This window comes from Cervus canadensis, chromosome 10, assembly GCF_019320065.1.
Source record: "Cervus canadensis isolate Bull #8, Minnesota chromosome 10, ASM1932006v1, whole genome shotgun sequence".
Taxonomy (NCBI): Eukaryota; Metazoa; Chordata; class Mammalia; order Artiodactyla; family Cervidae; genus Cervus; species Cervus canadensis.
In genome coordinates this window covers 52,693,977-52,721,899 of record NC_057395.1, presented here as the reverse complement: position 1 = coordinate 52,721,899, position 27,923 = coordinate 52,693,977, and the positions used below count along the sequence as shown (strand labels likewise).

Here is a 27,923-nt window from a genome sequence, read left to right as displayed (position 1 = left end):
TCAGGTTTTCTGTGAGAGCATTTTATGATTTTCAGACTGGAAACAAAAAGGAAATGTATGATAAAGACAAAGTCTCTTTTCCTCACCTGCTCTTTGTGTATATGACTCTTTTTTGGTCTGTGACCATAGGAACCTTATGCACTTAAAAAATATATACATATCCATTTAAGTCACTGATACTTAGATATGCAGATGAGCCACTATGCACCCCTCCTGGCTCATCTGAGTAATAAATTCTGCAGTCCGCTCTTTATGATGGTAGGTCATATTCCTAACCACCAATAAATATTGTAAAGTACTTTCGCTGCAGCCGTGCTAACCCAGGGCATCTGTCATTCCGGTTGCTGCTATTAGGAATTATTGGACTGAACCACTGGTGGAGAAAGCAGAGGGGGGTGAGCCTGGTGGTTGTGACGTGTACTGCCCTTTTGTGTGTTTTGCATGAAAAACTCCAAATCGTGCTGCATATTAATTATGAATCAGTGTGGGCAAACGCGGGCACCTTCTGCTGGCTGAGGCTTGGAGCAGGAGACAGGGGCTCTGAGGGCCTGGGCACCTCTCGCTCCCCGTCAGCAGATCCATCTTTCTGATGCTATACTGTAAATTTATTTCACCTCGGAGAGTAAACAGATATATTGGAGCCCCAAGGGTTCATGGGTAGCGTATTTACAAAGGAGTCTCTCCGCCAGCCCGTGCCACCGCTGCTAATGAGAGCGGTCATTAAGTAAATGAGACGTCGCCTTCAGCTGGCTTAGGAGTTCGCACACTAAAGGGAGAAGATATTTAATTGAAACCCGCACACAGGCTTCCCCACATGTGACCGCTGGAAGCGAGGCAGCCGCCTCGCCTCTCCTCCCGTCCATCCGCACCCCCCATGTAAATTTCATGATTGCTTTCCGTGATGTCATTTTGAAAGAGGACAGACAATAGCTGTGGGGAAAGGTAAGTCAATGTTATGTTCTTTTGCTGACAAAGGCAGATGCCCAGTGCTTGGCTTTTCCCCTCGGGTGGAGACGGGGAGAGGGCGCGCGCAGAGTTAATTTCTAAGATGAAGGCTTTCTTTGCTGGAAGAACAGGTCTGAGGATGGCTTTTTAAAGCCGCTCTGTTGGACCGAGGCTTTCTCTTCCTCCTGGGTCTGCCGGCGGCTGTTTTCCTCCGTGTTCTCTGTCCCTCCTTGGCTTGCTCACGCGTTTGGCTTCTCCGATAATTTAGTGAACACATTGTGCGTCTGACAGAAACGACATTGGGGGACCTGGTGTTGAGACGAAAACTTTATGTGCTTTTCTGGAAGAGGAACACAGATGTATCTGCAGCCAGGGGACCTGGCAGCTGGGTTCCCTGGGAGAACGCTGGCTCCTTAGGCAGAAGACCGCTCTGCAGCGGGGACGCCGTCCGGACCGCGTTTGTGCCCCCACCCAAGACGGAGTAGAGATGGTCATGTGAGCGCCCTGTCTTTGCGTGTCACGTATTTCTAAACTTAAGGGTGCGTGTCTGTGGGATAGACGCGCTGTTCCCTTAGGCTCCTTTTCTCGCTATGTGATCGGGGTCACGAGTGTGTTTGTTTATGGCGCTAGTAACTGGATTTTTGTGTTTAAAACTACAAATCAGGCTTAACCAAGAAGTCTGTGTGAGCCTTGAAAGATATGATGCCTTTGCCTCTAGGGTGATGTGTTCTGGGCCGTGGACTTTGTCCGCTGGATTCACTTTCCTCTTTGTGAATCAGGAAGATAAACAAGCCGCCAGCAGCTCCTGGGTTATGGTGTGGCGTGCCCTTGTCGCGAGAGTTGCTCCTTTTAAGTCACAGAGGGCTTCTCTGCTCTCGGCATTACCTTTGCATCCAGGGACATCATTGGCTGGTAAAGTTGGGCTTTAATTTCTGAGACAAAACCTCTGAGAGGAGGGTCTGGTAGCAGGGTATGGGCTCAGTCCTGAGCCATCAGACTGTGTCACTTTAATGGCGATAACGGCTGTGATTGTTATCCTTTTGGGAGAGGGAGTTGAGAAATTTTGCTCCAGTGGTTAAAAGAAAAAAATCAGAGACCTGAGCACTGAGGCTAGTGGCTGAGTGAACAAAAGGCAGGAGAGCACTGGGGCGAACCTGGAGGAGGCGAGCCTCAGTCTTGGGTGAGAGGATGTGCCTGGACTTGGCCTCCTGACCCAGGGAGGCTGGGCGCGTGCTGGGGAGAGGCCCAGGTTCCTCACCACCAGATCTCCCCGTCCTGGCCCTGTGGCTGTGACTCTCACATCTTTCCATATGGCCCTGCTGATTAATGGTAAACAAAAGAACGGGAGAGCGGCAATTGGAGTTTTGTGGTGCCAGTGGGGAGGGCTGGACCAGAGTTGTTGGCTATGCAGAGGAGGCTTGCTTAGGGTTTACAGGACAGTTTGTTTGCAAAGAGAAGGAAGTAGCTTCATGACTCCTCTGTCCTGCAGAGCTGGAGATGGGGGCCCCCACCTCCTGGGTACTCACAAGGGTGTCTGCTGATCCAGGGGCTGAGCGGAGCCTCAGAGCTGGCCATGGAGGCCTTGTATGCTGCAGCTCCTTGGGTTCTGGCCCTTTTGAATGATGGCCCTAGACATGGGCATGGGAACTCACCCAGGGCAGAGGGGCTACCTAAGTAGGCGGGGCAGGGGGGGATGTAGTGGTCCTTGTGACTTCAGGCATTTCCCACAGGTCTGGAGGCAGCCCCAAATACTGGGAGCCGATGCTCCAGACTCTCTTGGAAGGTTCTGGCAGGAGCAGCGGTCACCTGTCACCCTGAATGCTTCTGATGCCTGAGGGAGGAGGACCTGCTCTGAGATGCCCCCACACAACGGGCAGAGTCTTTGGGGTTGTGAAGAAGCTCTGTCCCTGGGGTCACAGAAGATTATCCTGGAAAGTCCTGTCTGTGCCCAGAGGCGTCAGGGAGAGGCCAGTAGAGAGAGTGCTGGCACAGGAGCGTGCTCTGGGCACTCAGACCCCACCAGAGAGCTGACCCGCAGCCACCCTTTCTGCGTGAAGCTTGGCCTGTCCCCTGGCCTTGGCTGGGGTGGGTGTTCTCTCTGATGCTGCCTGGAGTCAGGGGCCTTCCTCTCTGGACCCCTGTCCTCTTCTGACCTGGAGTCATCAAATGTGCCCACAAGGACCCGGGTGACTCTGTGTGATGGAGCGGGGGCACAGGGGGTCTGAGCCAACTCTGGGAACTGGTCTGGGGGGCCTGGGGTGTGTGTGTGTGCAGCCCACCCCCCTGCTGGTGGTGCCTGGCCTGGGTGATGGCTGCATGGTTTGGAATGCTGATTCGCACGGCCAAGCACTGGGCAGAGAGGGCAGGATGAGGGACCTGCAGACTGAGAGCGTGTGAGAAGTGCCCCTAGGCCTTCGGCTGCTGCCCTGATGACTGGTGGGGGCTGAGGCACTTCCGCTCTGGTGAAGAGAGAGTGAGGGAGAGTTTGCTCACACCCTCCCCCGCCTCCAACGGCCTGAGCTAGGGAGGGGGGCCCGGAGCGACCAGAACACCCAGGTCAGCACTAGGCCTGGAGTGGACAGAGAGGCAGGGCCCAGGGTGGCTCCTGGGAGAGCGGGGGCTGCCCTGTCACCTGACCCCACTTCTTCAAAGAAGATGATTGGGCGACCAGTGAGCCTCGGCTGCTGAAGAGAGAAACGCCATCCTGGGCTTGGAAGACCCCTCTAGACCCACTTCTTGCTGGCTGTTACCCTGTGGAAAGCTGGACCCGGGAGTTGAGAGGGGGGGCCTGGCCAGGGGCCCTCCCCCGACCCAGCTCCCAACCCTCCTGTCTCCTCCTTCCATGTATGCTCACTCATGAATAAACCAGAAGCTGGTTGTCTACAGAGGTAGTTTAACAGGAATTTTACAGGGACAGTCTTTGGGAGCGGGCATCATCGGGAGATTGGTCAGCCTGGGTGGAAAACACTGTTTCTCGGGCGTGCGAGCAGTGCCCTGAGCTGCCCCCATGCCTGCCTGCTCCCTGGAGACCCCGCCGCCCTCTCAGGCCCCTCCTGGGTGCTGGCCAGGCTCTGGGGTCCTCAGTGTACATTCTGTTTTTCACAGATGGCTGAATTTCCCCCAAATGTTGTTTAAAAAACCCTCAAAACAAACCGGGAGGCGTTTTCCACCTGACTTACAAAGGCTTTGCTCTCAGACGAGTTCTGGGCTGGCTCCAGAGAGAGCAGAGCGGAGACTGCTCGCCAGCAGGGAGCACAGTTCTCTTGGTCGGCCTCCCTCTTGTCAGAGCCGGCATCTAGATGTTCATCCTCCTTCCTTCTTTCATTTTTATTTATTGTTTGTAAATGCAGTGTTGTTTTAACCAGATGCACTGAAAGGAGGAGGAGGTGTAACCTGCCTCCGTCAGGATTAGTCCCGGATGGAGGGCCAGAGCCCTTGCCCGAGGGCTGGCGCTCTGAGACCCCAGGACCCCTTCCGCTGCTTGGGCACCTGGAGGGGCCGCGTGGGCCTGTGTGGACATGCCTGATGTGAGGGGTTTCTCGGGATGGCAGACTGGGAGCAGGGCCGCGTGCATGTGGGGTGTGCCGGGGACAGGCCCTTGGCACCGCGGGGTTCAGGGTGGTGGGCAGGGAGAGGCGTGTGTCCATCCGGGCGTGCCATCTGGCTGAGTTGCCGCCAGACAAGCCCTCACGCCTGGCTTCACACCTTGATCCCGGTTGACATGGGTTTGAGGGCTCTGGTGGAAGCCACCTGGGGCCTCTTCTTTTCTCCCGTTTCGTGGCCTAAAAACTCCACACTAAAGCAGCAGCGTGAGAGAGAGCTCCCCGGGGTTCCAGGCTGGACGGGCTGCCCTCCCTTCAGCCTGCACTCAGCGCCCCCATCTCTCTCAGCTCAGACTCCAGACCCAGGGCCCTCCTGCCCCTGGAAAGGGGAAGGGTCCAGCTTCTGTCCAAGGGGGCAGGAGCTTGCTGCTCTTATTCCTTATTCCTGTGCCTGCTTTCCATGGTCCTAGCCGGTCAGATACCCTGAGGTGCAGGCCCAGGTGTGACCCAGCTTCCCGCACATCAGGCTGAGTCTCTGGAGTCTTCACTTGACTTCAGGGTATAAAGTGGCTCTGCCACTGTTGTCCGCATGGGCTGCCCAGTGGTTTCTGAGTGAAGGAGCTGCCAGGAGGCATCTCACAGACTCAGAGCTGACCTGTGACATAACCGAGGTGCTCGGGGACAGTGACTGTCCTAGGGCTCCCAGACCCAATGGTTCAGAACGGCCTGCTTGCTCATTGGACTCTGCTAAGCAGTACATTGGTTTGCTAACCAGTGATTTTCACATGTAATTGTGCAGCATCTCATACAAATTCCAGATCTGCACAGCCTGACTTCCCAGGACCCTAGACCTCCCAGGAGGCCATCCGGACCACACTGGCCCTCGCTGCCCTTCTTGGTGCTTCCCCATTGCCTGGGAGATGTCCTTAGTCTGTCTTCCAACCTGATTCTCCATCCCCCATCCAGGCCACGCGGAGACCCCTGGCCCATCTCCTGTCTCCTTTCACCTCCAGCTCCTCTTTCAGCCCCAAACAGATGCCATGCAGGTCTCTTGGTGTTCCTCCCAAGAGCTGCAGTCATGCCCTAAGTGTTTCGTTGTTGAAACATCTCTGCTATCGTGTTGCATCAGCCTTGCGGGTGTTCCCACCTGCCTTGGAGGGGGGCCTGCAGGCCACCAGGTTGGGGTGCCCAGCGGGCAGTGTCCCCGCACTTGGTTCTGGCCCACACACGGGTACTGGCCTGGGTGCCCTTATAAACTCAGGCCCTGGGCTGTCAGTGCTGGGCTGGACACAGCCAGGGAAGGTTCTGAATCCAGGTGGGAAGAAGAGCTACTTAAGGGTCGGCTTCTGAGTTTTCTCTCCACAATCTGAGTGGATGTGCTGTCAGCCAGGGTGGAGAGTTAGTCTCTGTTGTCCATGCTGAGGGGTGTTTCTTTCTTTATTATTTCTTTATTATTATTTATGCTTCTTTTTAGTATTTTAAATTTATTAATTATTTTAAATTGGAAGATAGTTACAATATTGTGATGGTTTTTGCCATACATCAACATGAATCAGCCATCGGTATACATGTATCCCCCCCATCCTGAATCCCCCTCCCACTTCCCTCCCCACCCTAGAGGGGGTGTTTCTGTTATTACCTTTTAGTGATCTAGTTGTGTTCTGGCTAAATAGCTTAGATTTTTGTGTATCTCCTTTTATTTCATGAAGCCCAGCCCCCAACACTTCCTGAGGTCTCATTTTGCACCAGAGCAGGTTAGCTGTGAGGTCCCCTCCCCCAACACACATAAAGCAGCACTTTTCATGATGTGTGAGCGTCGTGAGGAGCTGTGAGCTCACTCGCCTTCCGTCATCCTGAGGCTCTGATGCTTCCGGAAATGCCACTGAAGCTGGCAGAGAAACCCACGGAGACCCGAAGTCAGTACCTCAGTCCAAAGTGAGAGAAAAGGCGGGTTGGATTTGACCTTGAATTGCAGCTAGCAAACTTTTTAGCCCCCTCAAAGGCTCCACAGTGGTGTGTAATGGCACAAGTGAGGACTTCTGGGTCCTGGCTTCCCTGAGCCAGCTGCAAGTCACACGTTCCGTCTCTGGGTTCAGAACCTGCTGCGTGGAGTGGGAGGCCTGCGCTCTCATGCTCAGCCGGCACCTCTGGTGTCTGGGGGACCCGGAATGGGCTCTGCTGTGACAGTCAGAGTCCCACTCCTGCCCTGATGCCGTCCCAGAGAGCATCCCGACAGCTCCTGAGCATGCGTGTCAGCGCGAGGGTGGGGGTGGGGGGCACAGGGCCTGGAGGGGCTCTTCCCACCCCATCATGCCCCCTCCCGGTGATGGACCCCTCACTGCCCAGAGCCCTTTGGAGGCGGCTGCCTCTGGTCGGCGTGGTTTGCGTGCTGTCCACATTCTGCCTTGTTGGCGCCCTGTGGGCTATGCATGCCCATCCAAACTGGGAAGCTAGTGTGTGCAGCCCCCTGGTATTTCTCACTTAAAGGCAGGAGAGGGGGCTGTCCCTGAGCAGTGCAGGAGGCTGATAGGTGGGTGTCTCTGCTGGCCATGCCTACACCGAAAACCAGCCACTGCACGGGGGGGCCACTCCGAGCCCTGGGGCTGGGGCTATGACGTCAGCCCCCCTGGGCTCGCTCTCCTCCCCCAGACAGCAGTGCTTCCAGTCTGGAGTTAGAGGGATGGGCGTGGGAGAGGGAGAGTGGACTGCTGTCAGAAACCCCTCCCTCTGACTGCGAGGCCCCGGAGCTGCCTGGACCTCCCACTCTCCTGCCTGGTCCCCTCTCCTTCTGAATTGGACATGAGCCAGGGCAGAGACAGGCCTCAAGGGACCCTGGAGCAGCTTGGTTTTATTCTGTTTGTACAATGAAAGCCCGTTCTAGTCGAGTTAACTGCAAGAGCCTAAGTAAAGTGTGGTTCCCAGAAAGGGGGAAATGGCCATTTTCCCTCTTCTGGGCCAGACAGTTCTGACTCCCACCGGGGATATTCAGGGGACTCTGGGAACTGTGGGTGGGCACAGGCCATGACTGACACCTTCCCTGGCTCCTCCCCAGCGTGCATCCAGACTTGGTCGGTCAGTGGGTCAGGGGAGTGGGGAGAGGCCCCCAGCCCAGCACCCCCATGCACCGAGTAGCTGTGCTGTGCCTGTTTCCTGGGCTTCTCCAGCCCCCTGTCCTGGTCATTCCTCTTGGCCTCGGGGGTTGAGGGAGGGCAGAGAGCTCCCCATGAGCTGCCTGCCCCTGACTCCTCGTCCAGGGGTGAGGCGTGTGTGCCCGGATGGAGGTTGAGGTCGGGATCACTTGTCCTGACCCCTGGTGTTGAACTCCGTTTGTGTGGGGAGGCTTTCTGAGAAATCCTGTGCGCCTGCCTGGAGCAGGCAGCCTGCCGCCCACGCTCCTGCTCCCTGCACCTGCCTGGGCGCCCGAGTCCTGGCTCCCACCATTGTGCCTCTTCCAGGACACTCAGCCCGCCCTGCGGCTGCGAGGGTCCCCACCCCTCATCATCTGGGGGCCGTCCCCTGCTGGCAGGCTCCCTGACAGGCCGCCTGGAGAGCCAGTCCTGTGATGGGGTTTGAAAAGTCATCATTACTGCCCGGCTGTTTAGCTGTTGTTTTTACAGCGTGGGTAAGTTTAAAAGAAATAATAATAATCATATAAGAAAGACTCAGCCACAGTAAGCCTGCAACATGCTATTTGCATTTTTAAGGAAACACTTCTTTGAGACAGCCTGGGTGAAAGGTCACTATTTGCATATAAATGGAAAAGAAAGTGTACGATGCTGGAAGTTACATCTATATTATTTTCTCAGCAGTGAGCTGCTGTTGGAGAGATTAGGGGACGTGGCTTGCGTTTGGCTTTTATTGAATAGAGAAAGCACCAGCGAGGCTGATTTAGAAGCAAAATAATGAGAAACGTGCAGAGCGATGGAACTGCCGACTCCCCTGCCCCCACTTCTCTCCTCTCATTTTCACCTAAACTCAGCAAAAGCAGGTCTGTCTTTGCTCCACTCAGCAAGTCTTCATTTTACTTCTCTCTGAATTCCAGCAAAAAAAAAGAAAAAAGAAGAAAGAAAAAGAGCAAAACTTGCCCTCATTTCCCCATCAGTCCTGTTTGCATTTCCTGCCAAAAGCTGATCCGATGGGTGGTACACCAGTGCTGCCTCCAGACCCTGGAAACCAGGTCACAGACAGGCCTGGAGCAGAGAAGGGGGTGGGGAAGGGGGAGGGGGAGGGGCTACCCAGGTCAGTGCTCCTAGGGGCGCCAGGCACCCCACCCGCCAGCTCCCGGCCCAGGACCTGCAGTGACCAGGGCAAGGGTGCTACTCCCTTTTGGATTTCCAGGCTTGTCAGATTCCCCTAAGGGCCCGCCCTGCCCTGGCTGTCCCCGGCTCTCCAGCAGGTGCGGGGAAGACAGCCTTGACCCAGGACATTTCTTCTAGGAACAGTTCTGGGACTTGGGAAGCTGAAGGGCTCTGAGGAGACCCTGGGGTTCAGCTTCAAGCTCTCATCACAGAAGCCTCCACTGACTGCCTGTTACTGAAATCTCACCCCCAACCATGTTATTTTTAAAAATATTTAGTTATTTAGCTGTGCTGAGTCTTAGTTGCAGCACATGGGATCTTTAGTTGTGGCACATGGGGTCTAGTTCGCTCACCAGGGATCGAACCTGAGCCCCTTGCTTTGGGAGCTCAGAGTCTTAGCTACTGGACCACCAGGGAAGTCCCAGATGTTTTTTGAAACCATCTCAAATTCACAGAAAACTTTTCAGATATAGGACAATCTTTTTTCTGACTCACTGGAGGTATATCTGCCAACCTGTGCCCATCACCCAGAGGGGTTTCCAATGAAAAAGTTCTCTAGAACCACCATCACTTGGGTGGTCTGGTCCTCAACAGCGTCTCAATAGTGGGCTCGGGACCACAAAGTGTGTTGGTCTAGGTCAGGCAAGACTTGCTCTTGGCGACGCCCACTGTAGCTCTTTCCCCAGGTTGGGTGTTGCCATCCCAGTGTCTCTCTAGCTGCAACAACACTTTCCCCTTTGCAATGAATAAGTATTGGGTTGGCCAAAAGTTCATTTGGGTTTTTTTCCACTAACCCTAACACCTTACAGAAAACCCAAGCAAACTCTTTGGCCAACCCAGTTACTTTGAGGGGAAATGACGAATTCTTCCTCAAACCACCAATTTCTTCATTTTTATTGATCTCTGAATAGACTCACAGTTTATTTTAATCCAGTGGATTATAATCATTATTTTGGTGCTAAGATTGTTCTGCTGGATAGGGGGACCTACCAGTGCTGGCAATTGTGTCCTTCTGAGGTGTGTGTGACTCTCTGAGCTCTCCCAGCCTCGGGCCTGGAGCCACCCCTGGATCTAGTGTGGACGTGCTCCCAGCCTTTCAATGCACATGTATGTGACATGCACACACACCTGGACTTTCTTGTTGAAAACCACAGGTTCATCCTGACAGCTCTGACTCCAATTCCCCCTAGGATACTTTCTAGATTTCTCCCTCTCCACATGTGTGACTCCTTCCTCACTGCTGTGAGAAATCAGGCTCCTTAATAAGCTTACTGTTTGATCAGCCTTGTTTCTGTGCTGGGCCGCTCCTTACCCTTCCACATGCGCTTGTCCCACCTGTGGGCTCCAACACTTGCTCTTGAAGGACGCCCTGCACTCCGCTCCAGACCGGGCCTTCAGGCGCCCCATTTGCCTGGGAACATAGGTTTATGGGTTGTGGGGCAGGACAGACCCAGCAGGATTCACGGCCTCAGGACCAGACTCTCAGCCGCTGCTGGCTGCCCATGTGATGCTGAGAGTCACGTTTATTCATTTATTTTCACTGCTAGGGCAATCACACACACCAGATTATTTCTCATACAAGCTTTGCTTTTCTTGTAGCTAATTTTCCTTGTCCCTTGTTAACTTTCTTAGTGTCCAATGGGGAGTGTGCTTTTGAGACTGTCTGGGGAGGGTTTTTATTCTGTTGGGTTGGTGAATGAGGATTGAGATGAAAGTAGGAGAGAATTTTTCCTTTTGAGTGGGAGCTGTGTTTATTTAGTTGTCCTTGGGACTCTACGGGGGATCGGGTCTGGGACCACCCATCCAGGATTCCAAAGTCCATGGATGCTCCAGTTCCTCATATGGAATGCTGGAGTATTTCCTATAACCTACACACATCCTCCTTAGATTTCAAACTATCTATCTCTAGGTTACTAAGAACAGCTACTACAATGTAAACTTGGGCTTCCCTAGTAGCTCAGGTGGTAAAGAGTCTGCCTACAATGCGGGAGACCTGGATTCGAGCCCTGGGTTGGGAAGATCCCCTAGGAGAGGGCATGGAAACTCACTCCAGTATTCCTGGAAGAGCCTGGAGCTGGAGAGGAGCCTGGTGGGCTATAGTCCATGGAGTCGCAAAGAGTCAGACATGACTGAGCGACTAAGCACAGCACAGCACAATGTAAATGCTGTGCAAATCGTTGCAAATCAAGTTTTCTTTTCGGAACTCTCTGGAATTTTGGAGGGAGTGTTTTCCGTCCATGTTGGTTGACTCTGTGGATGCAGATCATGCAGACGTGGGGACACTGTACTGGATTTCAGGGCCCAGACTTTCAGTGGGTGTGGTCAGTTCAAAGCACCCCGGCTTTGGGGCGGGGTGCTGAGCTTCCAAGGGTGCCTAAGGCCTGCTGAGGGCTGCGGAGGCTGGCCTCTCCAGGCCAGATGCACAGGCGGGACACAGGGCGTGTTTGCCTGGTTGGCTCATCGTGGGAGGAGGGTCCTGCTGCGGTGGAGGGGACCTGCGTGTGCTGCCCTGGGCCCTGGTGCCGCTGTTGTGCAGAAGCACTGGTCTTCTCCTGGCCTGTGTCCCCAGAGTGGTTGTGGGGTGGGGTGGGGTCTGAGGCACCTCGCCCCACCCCCGACGGCCCATTCCACATCACTGCCTATACCCTAGCCATCCTCTGCCTACACCCCTGGACACAGCCCTGCCTGGGTTGCAACTGGGTCTTCTGGTGGGCCCCAGATCACAGGCTCACAGAAGCCAGGCTGGGAGAACTAAAGGCAGCCCACCAGACCTTCCTCCCGTACAAGAGACTCCGGGGTGGGGGTTGGGGGGGCTCGCTGCCCCTCCCCCGAGCCTCTGCACCACTAATCTAATTTCTGTTTCTATGAGTTTGCCATTTCGGGACATTCCGTAACTGAAGAACAGTACAATATGTGATCGTTTTGTCTGACTTCTTCCACTGAGCCTGATGGTGTTGAGGTTCATGCGCTTTTTATTGCCAAATACCATTTGGTCATATTTTATATTGTCCATTCAGCAATCAATGGACATTTGGGTTGTTTCCTTTTTTTGGCCAGTGTAAATAAACCTGTGATGAAGAGTTGTGTACAGGGCTTTGTGTGGTCATGTATTTTCATTTCTCTTGGATCTGTATCTGGGGGTAGAATTGCTGGATTCTGTGGTAAGTCTATGTTTAGTATATTGATGGACCACCAGACTGCTTTCCAAATCAGCAGTGCCATTTTATCCTCCTGCCAGCAGGGTACACAGGCTCCAGTGTCTCCACATCCTGCCCAATACTATTGTCTGTTTTTTTTTTTTTCTTTTTAATTATAGCCATTTTAGTGGGTGTGCAGTATGATCATGTTGTGGTTTTGACTTGAGTTTCCTTGATGACTAGATGACGAGCATCTTTTATTGACCATCTATATGTTGTCTTTGGATGAATGACTGTTCAAATCCTTTGTTCGCTTTGTTTTTTGGCCACACCCAAAGGCTTGAGGGATCTTAGTTCCCCAGAAAGTGCCAAGTCCTAACCATTGGCCTGCCAGGGAATTCCCCTTTGCCCACTTTAAAATTGAGTTAGTTTGTCTTATTCTGGAGTAGTATGAGTTCTTTCTGTACTCTGAATTTGTTATTGTTATTCAGTCGCCAAGTCATGTCTGACTGTTTGTGACCCCATAGACTGTAGCACACCAGTCTCCTCTGTCCTCCACTATCTCCCAGAGTTTTCTCAAATTCATGTCCATTGAGTTGGTGATGCTATCTAACCATCTAATCCTCTGTCGTCCCCTTCTCCTCCTGCCCTCAATCTTTCCCAGCATCAGGGTCTTTTCCAATGAATCGGCTCTCCCCATCAGGTGGCCAAAGTATTGGAACTTCAGCTTCAGCATCAATCCTTCCAATGAATATTCAGGTCTGATTTCCTTTAAGATTGACTGGTGTGGTCTCCTTGCAGTCCAAGGGACTCTCAAAGAGTCTTCTCCAGCACCACAATTTAAAAGTATAAATTCTTTGGCGCCTAGCCTTCTTTATGGTCCAACTCTCACATTTGTACATGACTACTGGAAAAACCATAGCTTTGACTATGTGGAGCTTTGTTGGCAAGGCGATGTCTCTGCTTTTTAATACGCTAAGTTTGTCACAGCTTTCTGTCCAAGGAACAAATGTCTTTTAATTTTGTGGCTGCAGTCACCATCCACAGTGATTTTGGAGCCCAAGAAAATAAAATCTGTCACTGCTTCCACTTTTTTCCCCTTCTATTATCCATGAAGTGGATGGGACTGGATGTCATGATCTTAGTTTTTTTTTTTGTTGTTCACTTTTGAAAAATTTATTTATTTTTAATTGGAGGACAGTTGCTTTACAATGCTGTATTGGTTTCTGCCATACATCAACATGAATCAGCCATAAGCATACATATGTTCCCTCCCTCTTGAACCTCCTTCCCACTTCTCCACCCCATCCCACCCTTCTAGGTTATTACAATTCTTCTTTATAATGATGAAAGTTGAAGTTGCAAGTGAATTTGCTTTGCTCTTTTGTATTTTGGTTGGAGATTGGGTTCTTATAAACTTTCAGAAGGAAAGCATATTTCCACTGGTTCACATGAAGTGATAATGCGACAATTTTTACTCTGTTAAGGGAAAATTTTTAATTATGCTAAGTAAAGTAAAGTCACTCAGTCATGTCCAACTCTTTGCGACCCCATAGACTGTATGTAGCCTACCAGGTTCCTCTGTCCATGGGATTTTCCAGGCAAGAGTACTGGAGTGGGCTGCCATTTCCTTCTCCAATGATCTTAGTTTTTTGAATGTTAAATTTTAAGCCAGCTTTTTCACTCTCCTCTTTCATCCTTATCAAGAGGCTCTATATTTCCTCTTCACTTTCTGCCTTTAAAATGATATCATCTGCATATCTGAGATTGTTGATATTTCTCCCGGTGATCTTGATTCTAGTTTGTGATTCATCCAGCCCAGCATTTCGCATGATGTACTCTGCATAGAAGTTAAATAAACAGGGTGACAATATGCAGCCTTGTGGTACTCCTTTCTCAATTTTGAACCAGTCAGTTGTTCCACGCCCAACTCTGTTGCTTCTTGACCCACATATAGGTTTCTCAGGAGACAAGTAAGGTGGTCTGATATTCCCATCTCTTTAAGAATTTTCCACAGTTAGCACAGTCAATGAAGCAGATGTTTTTCTGGAATCCCCTTGCTTTCTTTATGATCCAATGAATGTTAGCAATTTGATTGCTGGCTTCTCTGCCTTTTCTAAACCCAGTGTGTACATGTGGAAGTTCTTGGTTCACATACTGTTGAAACCTAGCTTGAAGTATTTTGAGCATTACCTTGCTAGCGTGTGAAATGAGTGCAATTATACACTAGTTTGAACATTCTTTGGCATTGCCCTTCTTTGGGATTAGAATGAGAACTGACCTTTTCCAGTCCTGTGACCACTGCTGAGTTTTCAAATTTGCTGACATATTGAGTACAGCACTTTCACAGCATCATCTAGGATTTGAAATAGCTCAGTTGGAATTCCATCACTTCCACTGGCTTTGTTTGTAGTAATGCTTCCTAAGGCCAACTTGACTTCACACTACAGGATATGTGGCTCTAGGTGAGTGACCATACCATCATGGTTGTTCGGTCCATTAAAGACCTTTCTTGTATAGTTCTTCTGTGTATTCTTACCACCTCTTCTTAATCTCTTCTATTTCTGTTAGGTCCTTGCAGTTTCTGTCTTTTATTGTGCCCATGCTGGCATGAAATGTTCCCTTGATATCTCCAGTTTTCTTGAGGAGATCTTTATTCTTTTCCATTCTATTGTTTCCCTCTATTTCTTTGCATTGTTCATTTAAGAAGGCCTTCTTATCCCTCCTAGCCATCCTCTGGAACTCTGCATTCAGTTGGGTATATCTTTCCGTTTCTCCTTTGCCTTTTGTTTTTCTTCTTTCCTCAGCTATTTATAAAGCCTCGCCAGACAACCGGTTTGCCTTCTTGCACTTCTTTTTTGGGGGGACGGTTTTGGTTACTACCTCCTATACAATGTTATGCAGCTCTGTCCAGAGTTCTTCAGGCACTCTGTCTACTAGGTCTAATCCCTTGAATCTATTTGTCACCCCCACTGTATAATCACAAAGGATTTGATTTAGGTCATACCTGAATGGTCTGGTGGTTTCCCCTACTCAATAAAAGTCCCTTATCATGTATGTGATTTGCAAATGTTTTCTACCAATTTGTGGGTTCTCTCGTCACTTGATTGATGGTATTATTTAACTTCCAAAAGTGTTAAATTTTGATGATGTCCAGTTCATACATTTTTTTCTTTTCTTGCTTGTGATTTCTGTGTTGTATTAAAGAAACCACTCCTAACCCAAAGTCAGGAAGATTTACTCCTGTGCTTTCTAAGAGTATTAACTGGGATGTTTAGATCTCTGATCTATTATGCGAATTTCTACGTATGGTATGAGTTGGGTCTAACTTTATTATTTTGGCTTTTTTATGTCCCTACATCTGCCATATCAATTTTAGAATTAGCTTATCAACTTTTGCACACAAATGAAACAGCCTGAGAGGCCAAAAGTGGTCAGATACTGGTGAAATTCAGAAAATAACAGGTAGAATTCTGGGCCAGGACTAGGAGCCAAAGACTGAGAAAAGGGAGGGGAGGAGTCAGAGGGGAAGGTGATAGGATGGCCAGTGAAGCAGAAGGAGGAGAGGCTGGGGATGGGGCTGGAGCACCCCAGGGGAGGAAGGAGGAACTGCGTGTGGGTGCAGGATGGGCAGGTGACCAGGACTTTACGGAGACCTTTCAAGGGTGCTGCTTTGGTGGAGGGCTGTGAGCTGGCGTGGGGAGTGGGGCCAGAGTCAGCTCTCTGGGGGTCACTTAAGAAATCAGATTGTGAAGGGTGTGGAGACGTGGAGCCCTGGGTCTGGGGTGTGGAATCCAGACAGATTGAGCTCTGTGAATGTGGACACCTCAAGCTTGTTGAAGAGTTGAGAAGCCCCAGGAAAGGGCCAATTAGGGGTTGAGCAAACATTTGAGAGGAAGACGGGCTGTGGTTGCTACTCCGAGGACACTTGTTTATGAAAAAAAGATTTTTTTGTTAACTATTTGTTGGCTGGTTGGTTGGTTGGCTCAGGTCTCAGTCGCAGCACGAAGGGTCTTGTGTCACAGGGATCGCTCTGGTGCATGGACTCTAGTTGTGGTGTGCCGGCTTAGTTGCTCTGCGGCATGTACAATCTTAGTTCCCTGACCAGGGATTGACCTGTGGACCTGCACTGCACGGTCCATTCTTAACCCCTGGACCACCAGGGACGTCCCTAAGGACACTTTAATTGGCAGTGGGAAGAAGAACCTGTCAAGCTTGGGGGGAGATGCGGCTCAGCCAGGATGGGACAGAGTGGGGAGAGAGGAAGGCAGGGGCTCAGGGTCTGACTGATTCCACCCATGGGAGCATGGGAGAGCCAAGATGTGGACTCCCACCAAGTGAAGACCCTCCCCCTTTGCTTGCTGGATGAGAGGTAGGTCACCAGAGACACAGAATCTAGTGTAGACCCTGAAGACATCTTGAAAGGAGTTTCTCATGAGCCCACAGGGTCTCTATTTCCAGAGCTAAACAGTCCACATGCCAAAGCGTCACGTGTTGGGGAGGCCTGATCCTATCCTGATTGGCCCTGAGCATGGGCATCCTCCAGGACTCTGGCCTCAGGAGGGAGATGTCCTGCCCTGCAGCTCTGATGAGGCGGCTCACGGGCCCTGGTGGCATTTCTGAGCTTGTCTGTCTGCCAGAGTCCTGTGGGGCCTCTGTGGGGTCAGATGCTGGGACAACATGGAGCAGGTGGTCCTGAAGGGACATCACGGCCAAGGCCACTGTCCTCGCCACACGCTCCCATGCAGCCCCTTTGCTCTGTGCATCTGGGAGCAGGGGTTCAGAACTCACTAGAGACCTCTGAGCCTAAAGAAAGGGATCTTGAGGAAAACCCTCCTCACTGCCGATTCCTGATAACGAGGACAGAGTCAGCCCTCCTCGCGGTCCCTGTGTGTCAGGCGTTCTAAGTCTCCGATGGCTCTCCCACCCTGTGATGGAGACGGTGGTTGGCAGGGCAGGTGCAGGTGTGAGGGCTGCCTCCACGGGCTGAATGTCCGCCAGCAGCACGACTGCTGGACGGGGCACCTGGGTCGCAACCCCTGTTGTGTGCAGGCCTTCCTTTGGCCTGGGGACTTCGTCATGATTTGGGTTTGGTTGGCGGGGGGCATCAAGTGCCTCCTCTGTGGCAGCCAGGGTGGACTGCGTCTTTGTTCTACTCTACGTGTCTGTACACGAGGGGTCTGGTCTGTGGGGACCTATGTGGGCCCAGTGGGAGACCAAGAGGGCCCCTGGTTTCTCCCAGCAAAGGAGAAGCACTGTCACATTTTACTGGAGTGACTGTGGTTTGCTATCAAAAGATTCCCAGGAAAAGGAAGGATTGATTGAAGGAATCCATCAATCATGGATCCTTGTGACATGGTTCTGGTCTGGTGTCATGTGTCTCCTGCAAATGTCTTCTGCATCCTGGGGGCAGTGCTGTTGAGAGGGAGTGATGTGGGGCAGGTGTCCTTAAGGCCCTTGTGTGAGGCCTGAGCGGGTGTGGGGCTGCGGACACGTGACAGACCACGGGGAATGTGGGCAAGGGGGAGAATTCCCTCAATAGGGCTTCTCCTGGGGAGAGAGCAAAGAGGCCCCTGTGAGAGGGCTCTCTCCTGGCAGAACACAGCGGGCCGTTGGCACAGACGGGGCTCTTCCACTGCTGGGCTTCTCTGGGGTTGGAGCGCTTCTTGGATACGTGCTGGGGGTCTATAAGGAGGGAACCATCCCTTTCAAAGATCTCAGGATGCCCCTTCCCTCCAATTCCCAGGGAGGCCTGCTGGGGTTAACCACTGTTTACACATGTCACCATGATGAGGAATTTCACTAGAGCCTCGCAGATCAGCCCAGGGTGCGGGTCTCTCATGGGAGGCACATGTGGAAAGGGAAGCCCACTTGTTCTGGGGATTCTGGCCTCCATTTTCACTGTGTCACGAGAGGCAGTCATTGTCCCTGTCTTTGGGTGCGGCACATACCCCGTGACCAGAACCATCCTTGTTGACTCATCTCCTGAGATTCCTCCCTTCCCTCCCCTTTGACGAGGACTATCTGCTCCCTCCTCTCCACCCTCGCTATTTGCCACACGCCCCTTGAGGCTCCAGGGCCCTAGGCAACTCCTGTCATGGTGTTGGTGGGCCTGTTTCTTCTCGCTGCCTGCTAATGACCTTGAGGTACCTGGCCCAAGATGTCTGGTTCCCAGCTCTCAGGCCGAGTTCAGTGCTTGCCTGTTCAGGGCGAGTTCAGGGCCGGCAGGTGACCCACAGCTCAGTGAGGGTGAGGCACGCAGTAGGCACACACAGCAGGTGGTTTAGCCCATTCCTCTGAAGGTGATGCATTAGACTGTTCGACAACCCATCTGCTTCCCTCTGTTTGTGCTACTGGAGTCACAGAAGGCCCTTTAATAGATGGAGGCATTTCCAGACAAGAGGACACTGTGACTGAAGCCACAGGGCTGCCCGGGACAGGACCAGTGAAGTTAGAGGAAAATAGTGTTCGGGAATGCACGTCGAAAACATGAGGAGAAGAAAGATGAGGGGTGTGACAGCACAATGCCTGACCTGCCTTCAGCAGAACCAAACTCACCTCCAAAGAGAGGAAAAACGCAGGAACATTCATTTCCTGTTTTTATTGTTGGTTACTTCGTGACCTTCCTTTGAAAGCTGCTGTTGTAGAAAGCTGGTTGTCATGGAAACAGGGAGTGCCGTGCGGGGAATAGGTACACAATGCATTTCTTTGTCCGGTCCAGATGATGCCTTTAGCCTCTGCTTTGACGTGTGAATTTATGTGAGGAATTAAATATTAACTGGAGGTACTGCCCTGGAGAGAGGCAGACACAGAAGGAGAGGAAAGATGCCAGCCACCTGGGCAAAGTGGAGGCAAAGCTTTGGGTCTCACCTGACTGGCACTAGCCCCCTGTTCGGAGTGGCCGTGTTAGAGGAAATCTGCCCCCACTCCCCGACATGTCCCATAAAACAGTGCCACAGCCAGGGTGATGGTTCTGGGTGTGGGCACTAGAAGCCTCTGAGGAGTGTCCCAAACAGAGAGTGATTTTCCCCAAAGAGCTCCTGTCTTTTGTCCCTGAAACAGCCAAGGGGCCCTGACCTTGGGTGTCTTTGTGGTACAAGTGCTGTGTACGAGAGTGGCCCAAGTTTCTCTATTTCTTCCCTTGAGCTGGTGTTCATTAGGTTTTCTTTTTCTGACTCTCAGAAAATGAGTTCCGGGGTGAGCTTCTGAGTCAGAGGTGGACACACGGAGACAAGGCTGACAACTGTAGGACCCCAAAACTCTTCCTGGGCGGACGCGGCAAGGTAAGGCACTCGGAGGGCAGCCCCTGGGTCTTGGCTAGAGTCCTTCTAACTCCTCGACGTGGAGTGTGGAGGCGACTTTTGGTCTAGTTGTTATCAGTCCAGCTTAGGTGAAGCATAAGTGGGGGCTATGACCATCGATGATCTGGGCACTTTGACAATAAAGGAAGAAAAGTGACTCCAAGTAGGCTAAAACTAAAATGTGACGGCAGGTCCCGTCTGCCAAGTCTCTGCCCTGAGGCCCCATCACATGCGGCTCCTGAGGCACACTAGTCCCTGCTCTCTGTTCTCCCTGGGCAGCCTTCACCGCAGGAACTCCTGAGGTCTGTGGGCTTGGTTTACTGCCATCTTCCCAAGTGGGGCCTGTGGTGCCCTGCTCACACCTGCCTGGATCTGTCTGGTGGAGGTGGCCTGGAGTCTCCACCTCCCAGCGGTGCTCCAAGCCCAAATATCACACACTTTTACAGCTGCACCAAGCCTGTAATTCTGGATGTCCTTGCTCCCCATGATGTGCTCTGGCAAAGCTAGGGCCAGGCTCATGTGACCCTCAGAGATGGAAGTGGGGTGACAACAGGCTTGGTGGGCATCCCTTCCCAGATCTCAGATTCCGACCTCTCGTATACTCTGACATGAACATGCTCTCTATCAAGGATCCAAGCCATGACCCAGAGCATGGCCACCAAGAAGTGGCAGCCCAGAGTACAGACAGGCAGGGCTGTGAAGTTTGAAGTGGCAACCTCTTTTGAGGGTGCGTGTATTTTTCTCTTAAAGCCCAACACTTTCCTTCTGAATCTGGGGCCTGGAATTACAGGGATGGGTCTGTCCTCGCATTGCCTCAGGCTCCTCCACTCACACTTCTATCCCTGTGTGACCATCAGTGCTTTGCTGAGCCATGTTTGAGTCTGGTGCAAAAGGAAAAGCCAGGAATGCCGGCCCAGTCTTTATTTAAATCTTTGTTCTTTTGTTCCTCATGGAATATTTGCATTGATTTAAATGTTCTAAAATGCTGCATTAAGTTGTTATCTAACTTGATCACTTAGTTTTGCTTTCCCCTCAAGTTTGGTGACTGAATGCGGCACTCGCCTCACCCATCCAGCCCCAAGCATTCAGAGATCATGTGGCCGCGACGCCCCTTGATTTGAGACCAGGGGCTCTGGGTGCTTTGTCTCCACAGTGGCTGGTGCTGTGGATGTGATGGGTAGGAAGGCTGCACTTGCCTATGGCTCAGGCATGACAAGTTGGGAGGGTGTGGGACCTGCTGGGAAAAAACTCAATGGCCGTGCTCAGCTTCTCCCCAGGGCCAGCATTTCACAGCTGCTCCATTATGGTCATTTCCTCTAGTTTGGGCAGATAAGGCCCTAGTTACTGCTCTGAGCAGAGAAGCTAAGACCAAGAGTGGGCCAGAGAAGGAGGGACTGTGCGGCTGGCGCCAGGGGCACTGTCTGACTGAGGAGGTGGAGAAGGGGTGGGAACACAAGAGGTCAGAACACACACAACAGAGGACTGGCCTGAGAAGGAAGTGGGGAGCTGGGGAGCTAGTGTCTGGAGAAGTCCTGTGTGGGAGGCAGTCCCAACTGCCTGGACTCTGAGTTCAGCACCAGGCATGTGGACAGCTCATAGGTGGGTGTGGAAGCAGCTGATAGAATTATATTGTGTGCTTGTGAAAGTGCTGGGCATTGGGCTTTTTTTTTTTTTTTAATTTAAGGAGAAAAGGGTAAGTATTGGTTAACCTCCTCTTGACCTTCAAGAAAGAAGTATTTAGGCCCCAGATTATGGGTGTTCAGTGGGTGGCTAGAGATATGCAACCCAGGAGCATAGTGAATGTATGGGTGCTCAGCAGAGCCTCCTTACTGTCTCCCCTAGTAGACACTCCTGACAGGGGAAGGGGTAGCACTGGGTGTGCCCTCTGACCCGCCTCGTTGGATGTGGCTAGATTGCTACCCCTCAGAAGTTGGCAATTCCATTTATGTTGAAGTTTTAAACAGATGGGTCCAGACAAGGCTGCTTTATCAGGATGTCTATAACATAGCTATAATTTTAATGTAGGGGTTACAGTGAGCCATGAGCTCATGCTTAGAGATGTCAGGAGAGTCCCTCCCAAGATGGGTATTAAATAATTCTCCGTGGGGTATCCTTTCTACAACCCAAGGAGAGGGCTGGTCTATGCAGCTGCTTATGGATTGAACAATGGGTGGAGTGTCAGAGAATTTCAGACACACACTGGGATGTTCCCAAGGGAGGGACACCGTTAGGAACCAGAGGTGCTGTGGCGGTTGTCAGGAGGTACAGAGGTGTGCCTGTGTGGTTTAGCCTCAGCTGACAGAGAATGGAGAGCAGGATGTGTACTGAAGGCTAGGTCCCTGAGATGGTGGGACTTCTTGAAGCAGAATGCAGCTCTTGGGGCTGCCTGGGCTGGGGCCTGGGGAAGGATCCTGCTAGAAGGCTTGGTGGGGAGAGGGAGCAAGGGACATACTTGACAGCTGCTCTTAAGTCCTTAGGGGAGCGTCTCCCCAGATGTGGGAATGTGGATATGCCCAGTATTCTGCCCCCAGGCTATGCAACGGTGATGTGCCTGCTGGAGGCGCTCTTGGCTGTGCACACAGGACCAGATCGGGTCCTCCTCTGCCCCCTCATTCCCCCACGCCCCTTGGTTTCCTTCGGTTAGGTATCTCTACCCTCCTTCTTGCATGTCATCCCTTCCTTCTAGGCATGTTGCTTGGTCTCGGGAGTCAGCAGACTTCCTTGTTTGGATCTTCCCAGAGGAAAACCGACTCTGTCACTCAAATAATCTTGTATGTTTAAAAAGTTGTCCCAAGTTCATTCTAATTCCCCAGCTTTGCAGGCTTTTGGATGTGTTCTAAGTAAAATGGAACGTGGCCTATTTCTTCCAGCCCAGGGCCAGCGTGGGTCCTCTGTGGTCTCAGGGGCCTGGTCTCTCCTGTGACTCAGGGCTCTGGTTTCTGCTCTGATGGTCTTGGCCACCTTCCCCAGCTCCAGGATCTCAGTAGATGTTTCCGATTGTCCCCATTTGTCTGTCTGTCTACCTGTTAGTCTGACCTTACATAATACACCCTGAGCGGTGAATGAGGTCTCTATAGGGAGATACTGACCTCAAAAACATGAACCAGTGAACTTATTTCAGATGGAGATGAGCAGGCACAGAGGGGGAGTGAGAGAGGGGGTGTGAAGAGGGAGGATGCAGGCCTGACCCCCAAGAGGTGCTGGCCACACAGGGGTGCACCTTCTCTGTGGGTCAGAAGTACTCGCTTCCTGAGGCCTCCCTCCCTGAAATGTCCTCAGGTCTTCGCTGATCCATGGGGCCTCCCCACCCCTGCCCGGGCTCATGGCTAAGCAGCTCCTTCCTCTTGACATCCCCCCTTCCCTGGAGTGAGACACCTGCTGCCTCAGGCCCCATAGCTGGTGCTGTTCAGGCCAGGAGCCCCTGCAGGGACGGGAGAGGCAGGTGATGTCCAGGGCCACACAGGGCCAGGCTCCAGCATGGAGTCTGTTGTTCAGCCCTTAGCTGTGTGCAGACGGGCAGGGACATGGTTCAGGGTGGAGAGATGGGAAGCTCTTCAGTTGTCAAGGCCTGGGAAGAACCAGGAAGAAAAGAAAGTGAAAGATAGGTAGACAGTCAAAGAGAGACAGAGAGACAGACTGTGGGATGGGGGAGGCACCCCTCTAGAAACCATCGCCAGGTCCCTGAACTAGGCAGGCTGTGGGCAGAAAAGGTGAAGTTCAGTACAAAGCCCGCTGGGCCTGACTGGATGTTCCTGGGGGAGAGCCCACGCTGTCCTGTGTATTCCTGGAGTCCTCACAATCACAGCCCAAGAAGTGGCTGGTTTAAGGTCACTCAGCATGACCTTGGACCCAGAGTGTGTAAACGTCCAGCTCGGGGAACTCAGGTTTGGCAAGGGTGCCGTGAGACAGGTCTGAAAGGGGCTGGTCATGTGAGAGCTATTTACATTTAAGAAGAGCTTACATGCTTTACTAAAAAATACAAAGCAAGGGACTTCCCTGGTGGTCCAGTGGTTAAGACTTCAGGCTTCTGCTGCAGAGGGTGCAGGTTTGATCCCCACTTGGGGAACTAAGATCCCAGGTGTCATGTGGCACAGCCAAAAAAAATAAAAACAGGAAAACAAACAAACCGAACAAAGCATCGCCACTCTCTTGAGTGAGACCATCTCGGGACACAATAAGGCAGGTTCAGAGGAAGGACAAAGAAACTGTTTTTGCTGGTCAAGAGATGTGGCCAGGGAGTGCTAGTGTTTGTAGGTTGTTCTTCTGTAGTTTTCCTACTGAAGCCAGCATGACTGAAATATTAACCAGAGCAAAGAGTTTGGGGAGTGCAGGGCAGCTGTGGACAGGCAGCTGGTGGCACACAGCGCAGACCTGTCCTTGAGAGGCCTCTGGCCCCTTGTGGGGGTCGTCGAGGCTGCTTGGCCGGGACAGGGGCCTTTCACCCTCCAGGCAGGAGGCCACTCAGCTACGTAAGGGCTTTTCAGAAACAGGCATGGTTGGTTTGTGCTTGGAACAGGGGAAGAATTTTCAAAAATAAATCAGTGAAAAATTAGGAAGTGTTTCATTGTCTTAGCCTGTCTTCCCACGGTGGCAGAGGTGGTGCAGCCAGCAGGCCGAGCAGTGCTGCCCACCGACACGTGGGTGCACGGGTGCTGCGGGCCAGAGGACATGGAGAGCCGCCCTTGGAGGAGGAAAGCTGGGTAAGTCCAGTGGAGCCAGTCAAACAGTTCAGAAATCGAGGCGCGTCGATGTGGCTTCCGGTTCTTACAGCTGATGCTCATGTTGAAAGGCTAACCCTAGTTCTTCCTCCCTTAGTTCAGTTTTTTTTCTCCTTTTTACATCAAAACTCCGTGCACTGAGGAGAACTTCTCACTTATTGACCATTTGATGCAGATAAATTGCAAATGGAAAGGTGCTCAGCAGAATGAATGGTACAGCTGTCAGCTCGTCGACGTGAGCTCCCAGTGTGAGAGCAGCCCGCACGCATCCTGCAGCTCTCTCCATTCTGCGCTCTTTGAATAATTTATCTGCAGGAAATCCAAATTGCCAAGGCCCGCTTTAGCCCAGCAGAATGCTTGCCAATTTCCTTGGGAAAACTGACAAAAAAAGAGGTGTAGATTGCATTTCGGCTGAGAGTGGCTGGGCAATCAGAGCTCGGCCCCTTTGTGCCGCTGCATCGGAAGCCACTGCGCCGGGCTCGCGCAGATGACATTTGAAGGCTCATAAATGTAATGAAGTCCCTTTGACACCTGCTCCTCTCTTCACTTTAAATGTGAGCCATTGGTCCATGGGGAACCTCTGCTTTAAAAATAGAAATTATAGTAATTGTCTTCCGTGCTGTCGGGAGGCTGTAAATGCATGGCTCTTAGCTCTACTGCTTGCAGTCGACGGCTGCAAGGATTACCCCAGGTTGTGATTTTTCGTCCTTAACAAATCTCGTGTATGCTCATGCTGCTCAGGGGCAGGGGGGCTCCCTTTGCAAGTTCCAACTTATGAACTGGGGGGTCCATGGGAAGGGTGGGACCGTAGATGCTGGACCTATGCTTGTTTCTGGGGGACAAAGCCCCTCTCTGCTGCTCCTTTCTGGGCATCTGGCTTTGCTCTGATGGTCATGCAGTGGCAGGAGGGTGGGGGCGGCTTCCTCCCCTTCCTGGCCACAGGGCACACCTGCTGGGTAAAGGCCCCTCCTACCTCCTGCCCAGACCCAGGCTGAGGATTCTCTGTGATGACCTGTGCCCCTGGGGGCATCCCTCCCCTTCCAGGGTTCTGCCTCCACTGCCTGAAGGACAGTGTGGGCAGCATTCCCATGGAAGTGGGTCTTGGGCAGAGAATGGGGGGTGGGAGCTCTGATGGGCTTGGGCAGATGGTTGGGTGACATGAGGGTCTGGATTGTGTGGGGCACCCACCCCCCTCTGTGGCTCCACTCACTCTTTCCTGGGGGAATTGGCTTCTCTGGGAGGGTGACCTGCAGGTCAGGTCCAGATGACCCCTCAGCCTGAACTCCTACCCCAGCCTGGCTCTCACCCCTGACTCCTTCCCACCCCCAGAGCCTGCACCGTGGCACGTGGCTGATCAAACTCAGATGAGCTGTGAGTCCAGGAGATGTGCAGGGTCTCTAAGAGTCAGCATTAAACAAAAATCCCAGTCATAATTTTTTCTATTGATACTGTTGAAATGATAATGTTTTGGATAGATTGGTCTAAGTAAGATTTAAAATCAATTCCACCCATTTCTTTTTATGCTTTTAAGGTGGCTTTTAGGAAAGTTTAAATGATGTGGGTGACTGACACTCTATTCCACTGGGCAGTGTTGCCTGAAAACCCCTGGCTGTGGGGAGCACCCCATCTCATGTATGAGTGGCCAGGTCCCCAAACTCAGACTGTGTCCCCGGGATCTCCCTGGATGGTACCCAGTAGAGAGTGGAGCCGTCCACTCGAAGCTTCGTGGAGTTCCGCTCAGGTCCCAGGCGCCCGTTTCTAACAAGACAGCCCTTGTGTGCCAGGATCAACAACTGTGGGTGAAAGCCGGGCTCTCAGCACGGTGGGATCAGAGTCTGTGGCGGGCACTGTCACCAGGAGACCGTGAGTTATGACGTCGTGAAAGTAACAAAGGTTTAGTGGGTGAGGCTTCCTCCTCGGATGTGAGCCTGGGGGCAGGAGATGGGGGACATGCTCGGGCCCGCGGTCTCCTCCCAGAAGCACCATGCCTCACCTGCTGCTCCTGGTTCTCAGGTCGTTCCTGCCCTGTGAGCCGTTCCTTGTCTCCTGGGTCAGATTCACAGGCACCAGTGACGCTGGAGCCAGAAGATGGCATAGGCCACACTGCAGACACAGGGGTGGTTCTGCTGGGCCCTGTTAACAGCGCAGTTGTTTTTACTTGCAGATGAGCTTAGAAAATGATGAAAAGAGAGCTCGTACAAGATCCAAGGCCCTCCGAGGTGAGTGCTGCCCTCCCCTCCCAGCTGACTCTGGCCAAGAGTCCCGGGTCCTGAAGTTATAAATGCCACTCCCAGCAGCTGTCCTCAGGAGAATAGAGTCCTGGAGCAGTGCCTCGGCTCTGGGATGGGCCTCCCCTGCTCTGGGCACCTGGGGCTCCAGGTACCTGGTGGTTTCAGGCCTCCTCAGCCTTGGGCTGCCCGAGAGGGTTACCAGGGAGGCTTTTGGCCCAGAGGCACCTGCTGGGGTGGAAATGAGGAGCAGACCCAGCTCTCCAGAGGGGAAGCAAAGCTGTGTTAGACCTTCTCTGTTTGGAAAGGAAAGGCCGCCAGCCTTGCATCACCAGTCTCTCTGTTCCCGGGATATTAGTCTTGGTGCTGGAGCGGGTGGGGATGTCATTGGTGGAACTGGCAGTGGGGTGGGGAGAGGGGCAGAGGCCCTTCTTGCTCTGCAGGGATCGAGCCCTGACCCCTTGGCCAGCCTCACCTCCCCAACACCACAGGGTACATGCTGCTCCTGTGTATGGGTGGCTCTCAAGGAGGGGCCGGGCACCCTTGTGCCTGCTTCTTATGTCTGCCGATCAGACTCTTGAAGTTTTTGCCCCAGTGGCCCATCCCTGAGGGACCAGTTGCTTGGGCCACCTTCTCTTCTTTGTCCTGCTTTATCTGCTGTGGCGTTTCTGACCAGAAACTGACTTCTTCATGCAATTAGAGAAAGAGATCCTGTCCTGCCCGGACGGCCCACAGAGTCTGTCTTGTGTGGGGCCTCTGTCTGAGTCTGTAAATCCAGGAGATCCCAGGGAGGGTCTGGCAGGAGCACCGGCTTGGGGGACCGTGGATTCACTAGACCCCAGGGGACATTCCAGGAGGCCAGGGAACGTGCGGTTTCGGTTTCAGGGGAATTGCCTCCATGCTTCACCCCACTTGTGCTGTAGGACAATGTGCCTTTTCCATTCTACCTGCACACAAGTTCCCTGTTTCTCTTTCTCTCACGTAGCTCCCCTGGAGCCCACAGGAGCCGACCTCAGGTAAGATGTGGTGCTCACCAGTGACCCTCTTTGTCCTGAATGGCCTGCGGGGCACTTGGAATTGACCAGCTGCCCCTCAGCCCCCTGCTTTCTTCCCTCCTGGCCTGTGTCCAGTGTCCTCACTCTGCCCCGTCCTCTTGCCCTGCGTGCTGGTGCCACCATGCAGCCAGCCTTGCGCAGGCATATAGCGGTGCTCACAGCTGGTCCCGGGACCTCCTGTCCCCGTGGTCCTCAGCCAGCAACAAGGTGCTGTCTTAGTGGCTCCTTGACCAGAGACGGGGTCCAGCTGTCCCACGCCCGAGGCTTCCACTGGACCAAGAGCAGCAGTGGCCTGTGTGTCGGCCGAGCCCTGTGACTTTCCAGATCCCAGGCCGGTCTCACGGGGCACATCCTGAGCAGGAGGGAGGACAGACGCTCAGGGCTTTGCTGGTTGAAGCAGGAGGGGCCGGCCCTCTTCGCTGGAGGCAGACTTCCCTGTCTTGCTGTCATCTGTCCTGGGCTTGGCCAAAGGCTTTGTGTGTGAGGCGTGGGGAGGGGCTTGGGGAGGCCAGAGAGACCACCCCCTGCCCCGCCCCCTGCAGTATCTGCCACCCAGCACTACCCACTTGACCTTTGGACCAGAGGTTCTGTGGATCTAGGCTCTTCCTTGGGTCTCCCCGCCAGCCCTGGGCTGTTTCGCCCAAACAGAGCTCCAGCAAACAGTGTCCAGTAAGTGACCAATAATACCAGCCTCCCACA

General features: G+C 52.7%; 1 protein-coding gene across 3 annotated transcripts in view; it reads left to right on the top strand.

Annotated features, from left to right (window-relative positions):
* The first annotated feature begins 540 nt into the window (after positions 1-540).
* Positions 541-27,923, top strand: part of MYT1 (myelin transcription factor 1) — a 62,803-nt gene continuing 35,420 nt past the window's right edge. For all 3 annotated transcript variants that reach the window (XM_043479010.1, XM_043479011.1, XM_043479009.1), the window contains exons 1-4: positions 541-942; positions 19,105-19,205; positions 26,106-26,160; positions 27,155-27,185. In XM_043479010.1, the coding sequence (XP_043334945.1) occupies positions 26,106-26,160; positions 27,155-27,185 (86 nt within the window). In that variant the 5' untranslated portion in view covers positions 541-942; positions 19,105-19,205. The remainder of the gene's footprint in view (positions 943-19,104; positions 19,206-26,105; positions 26,161-27,154; positions 27,186-27,923) is intronic.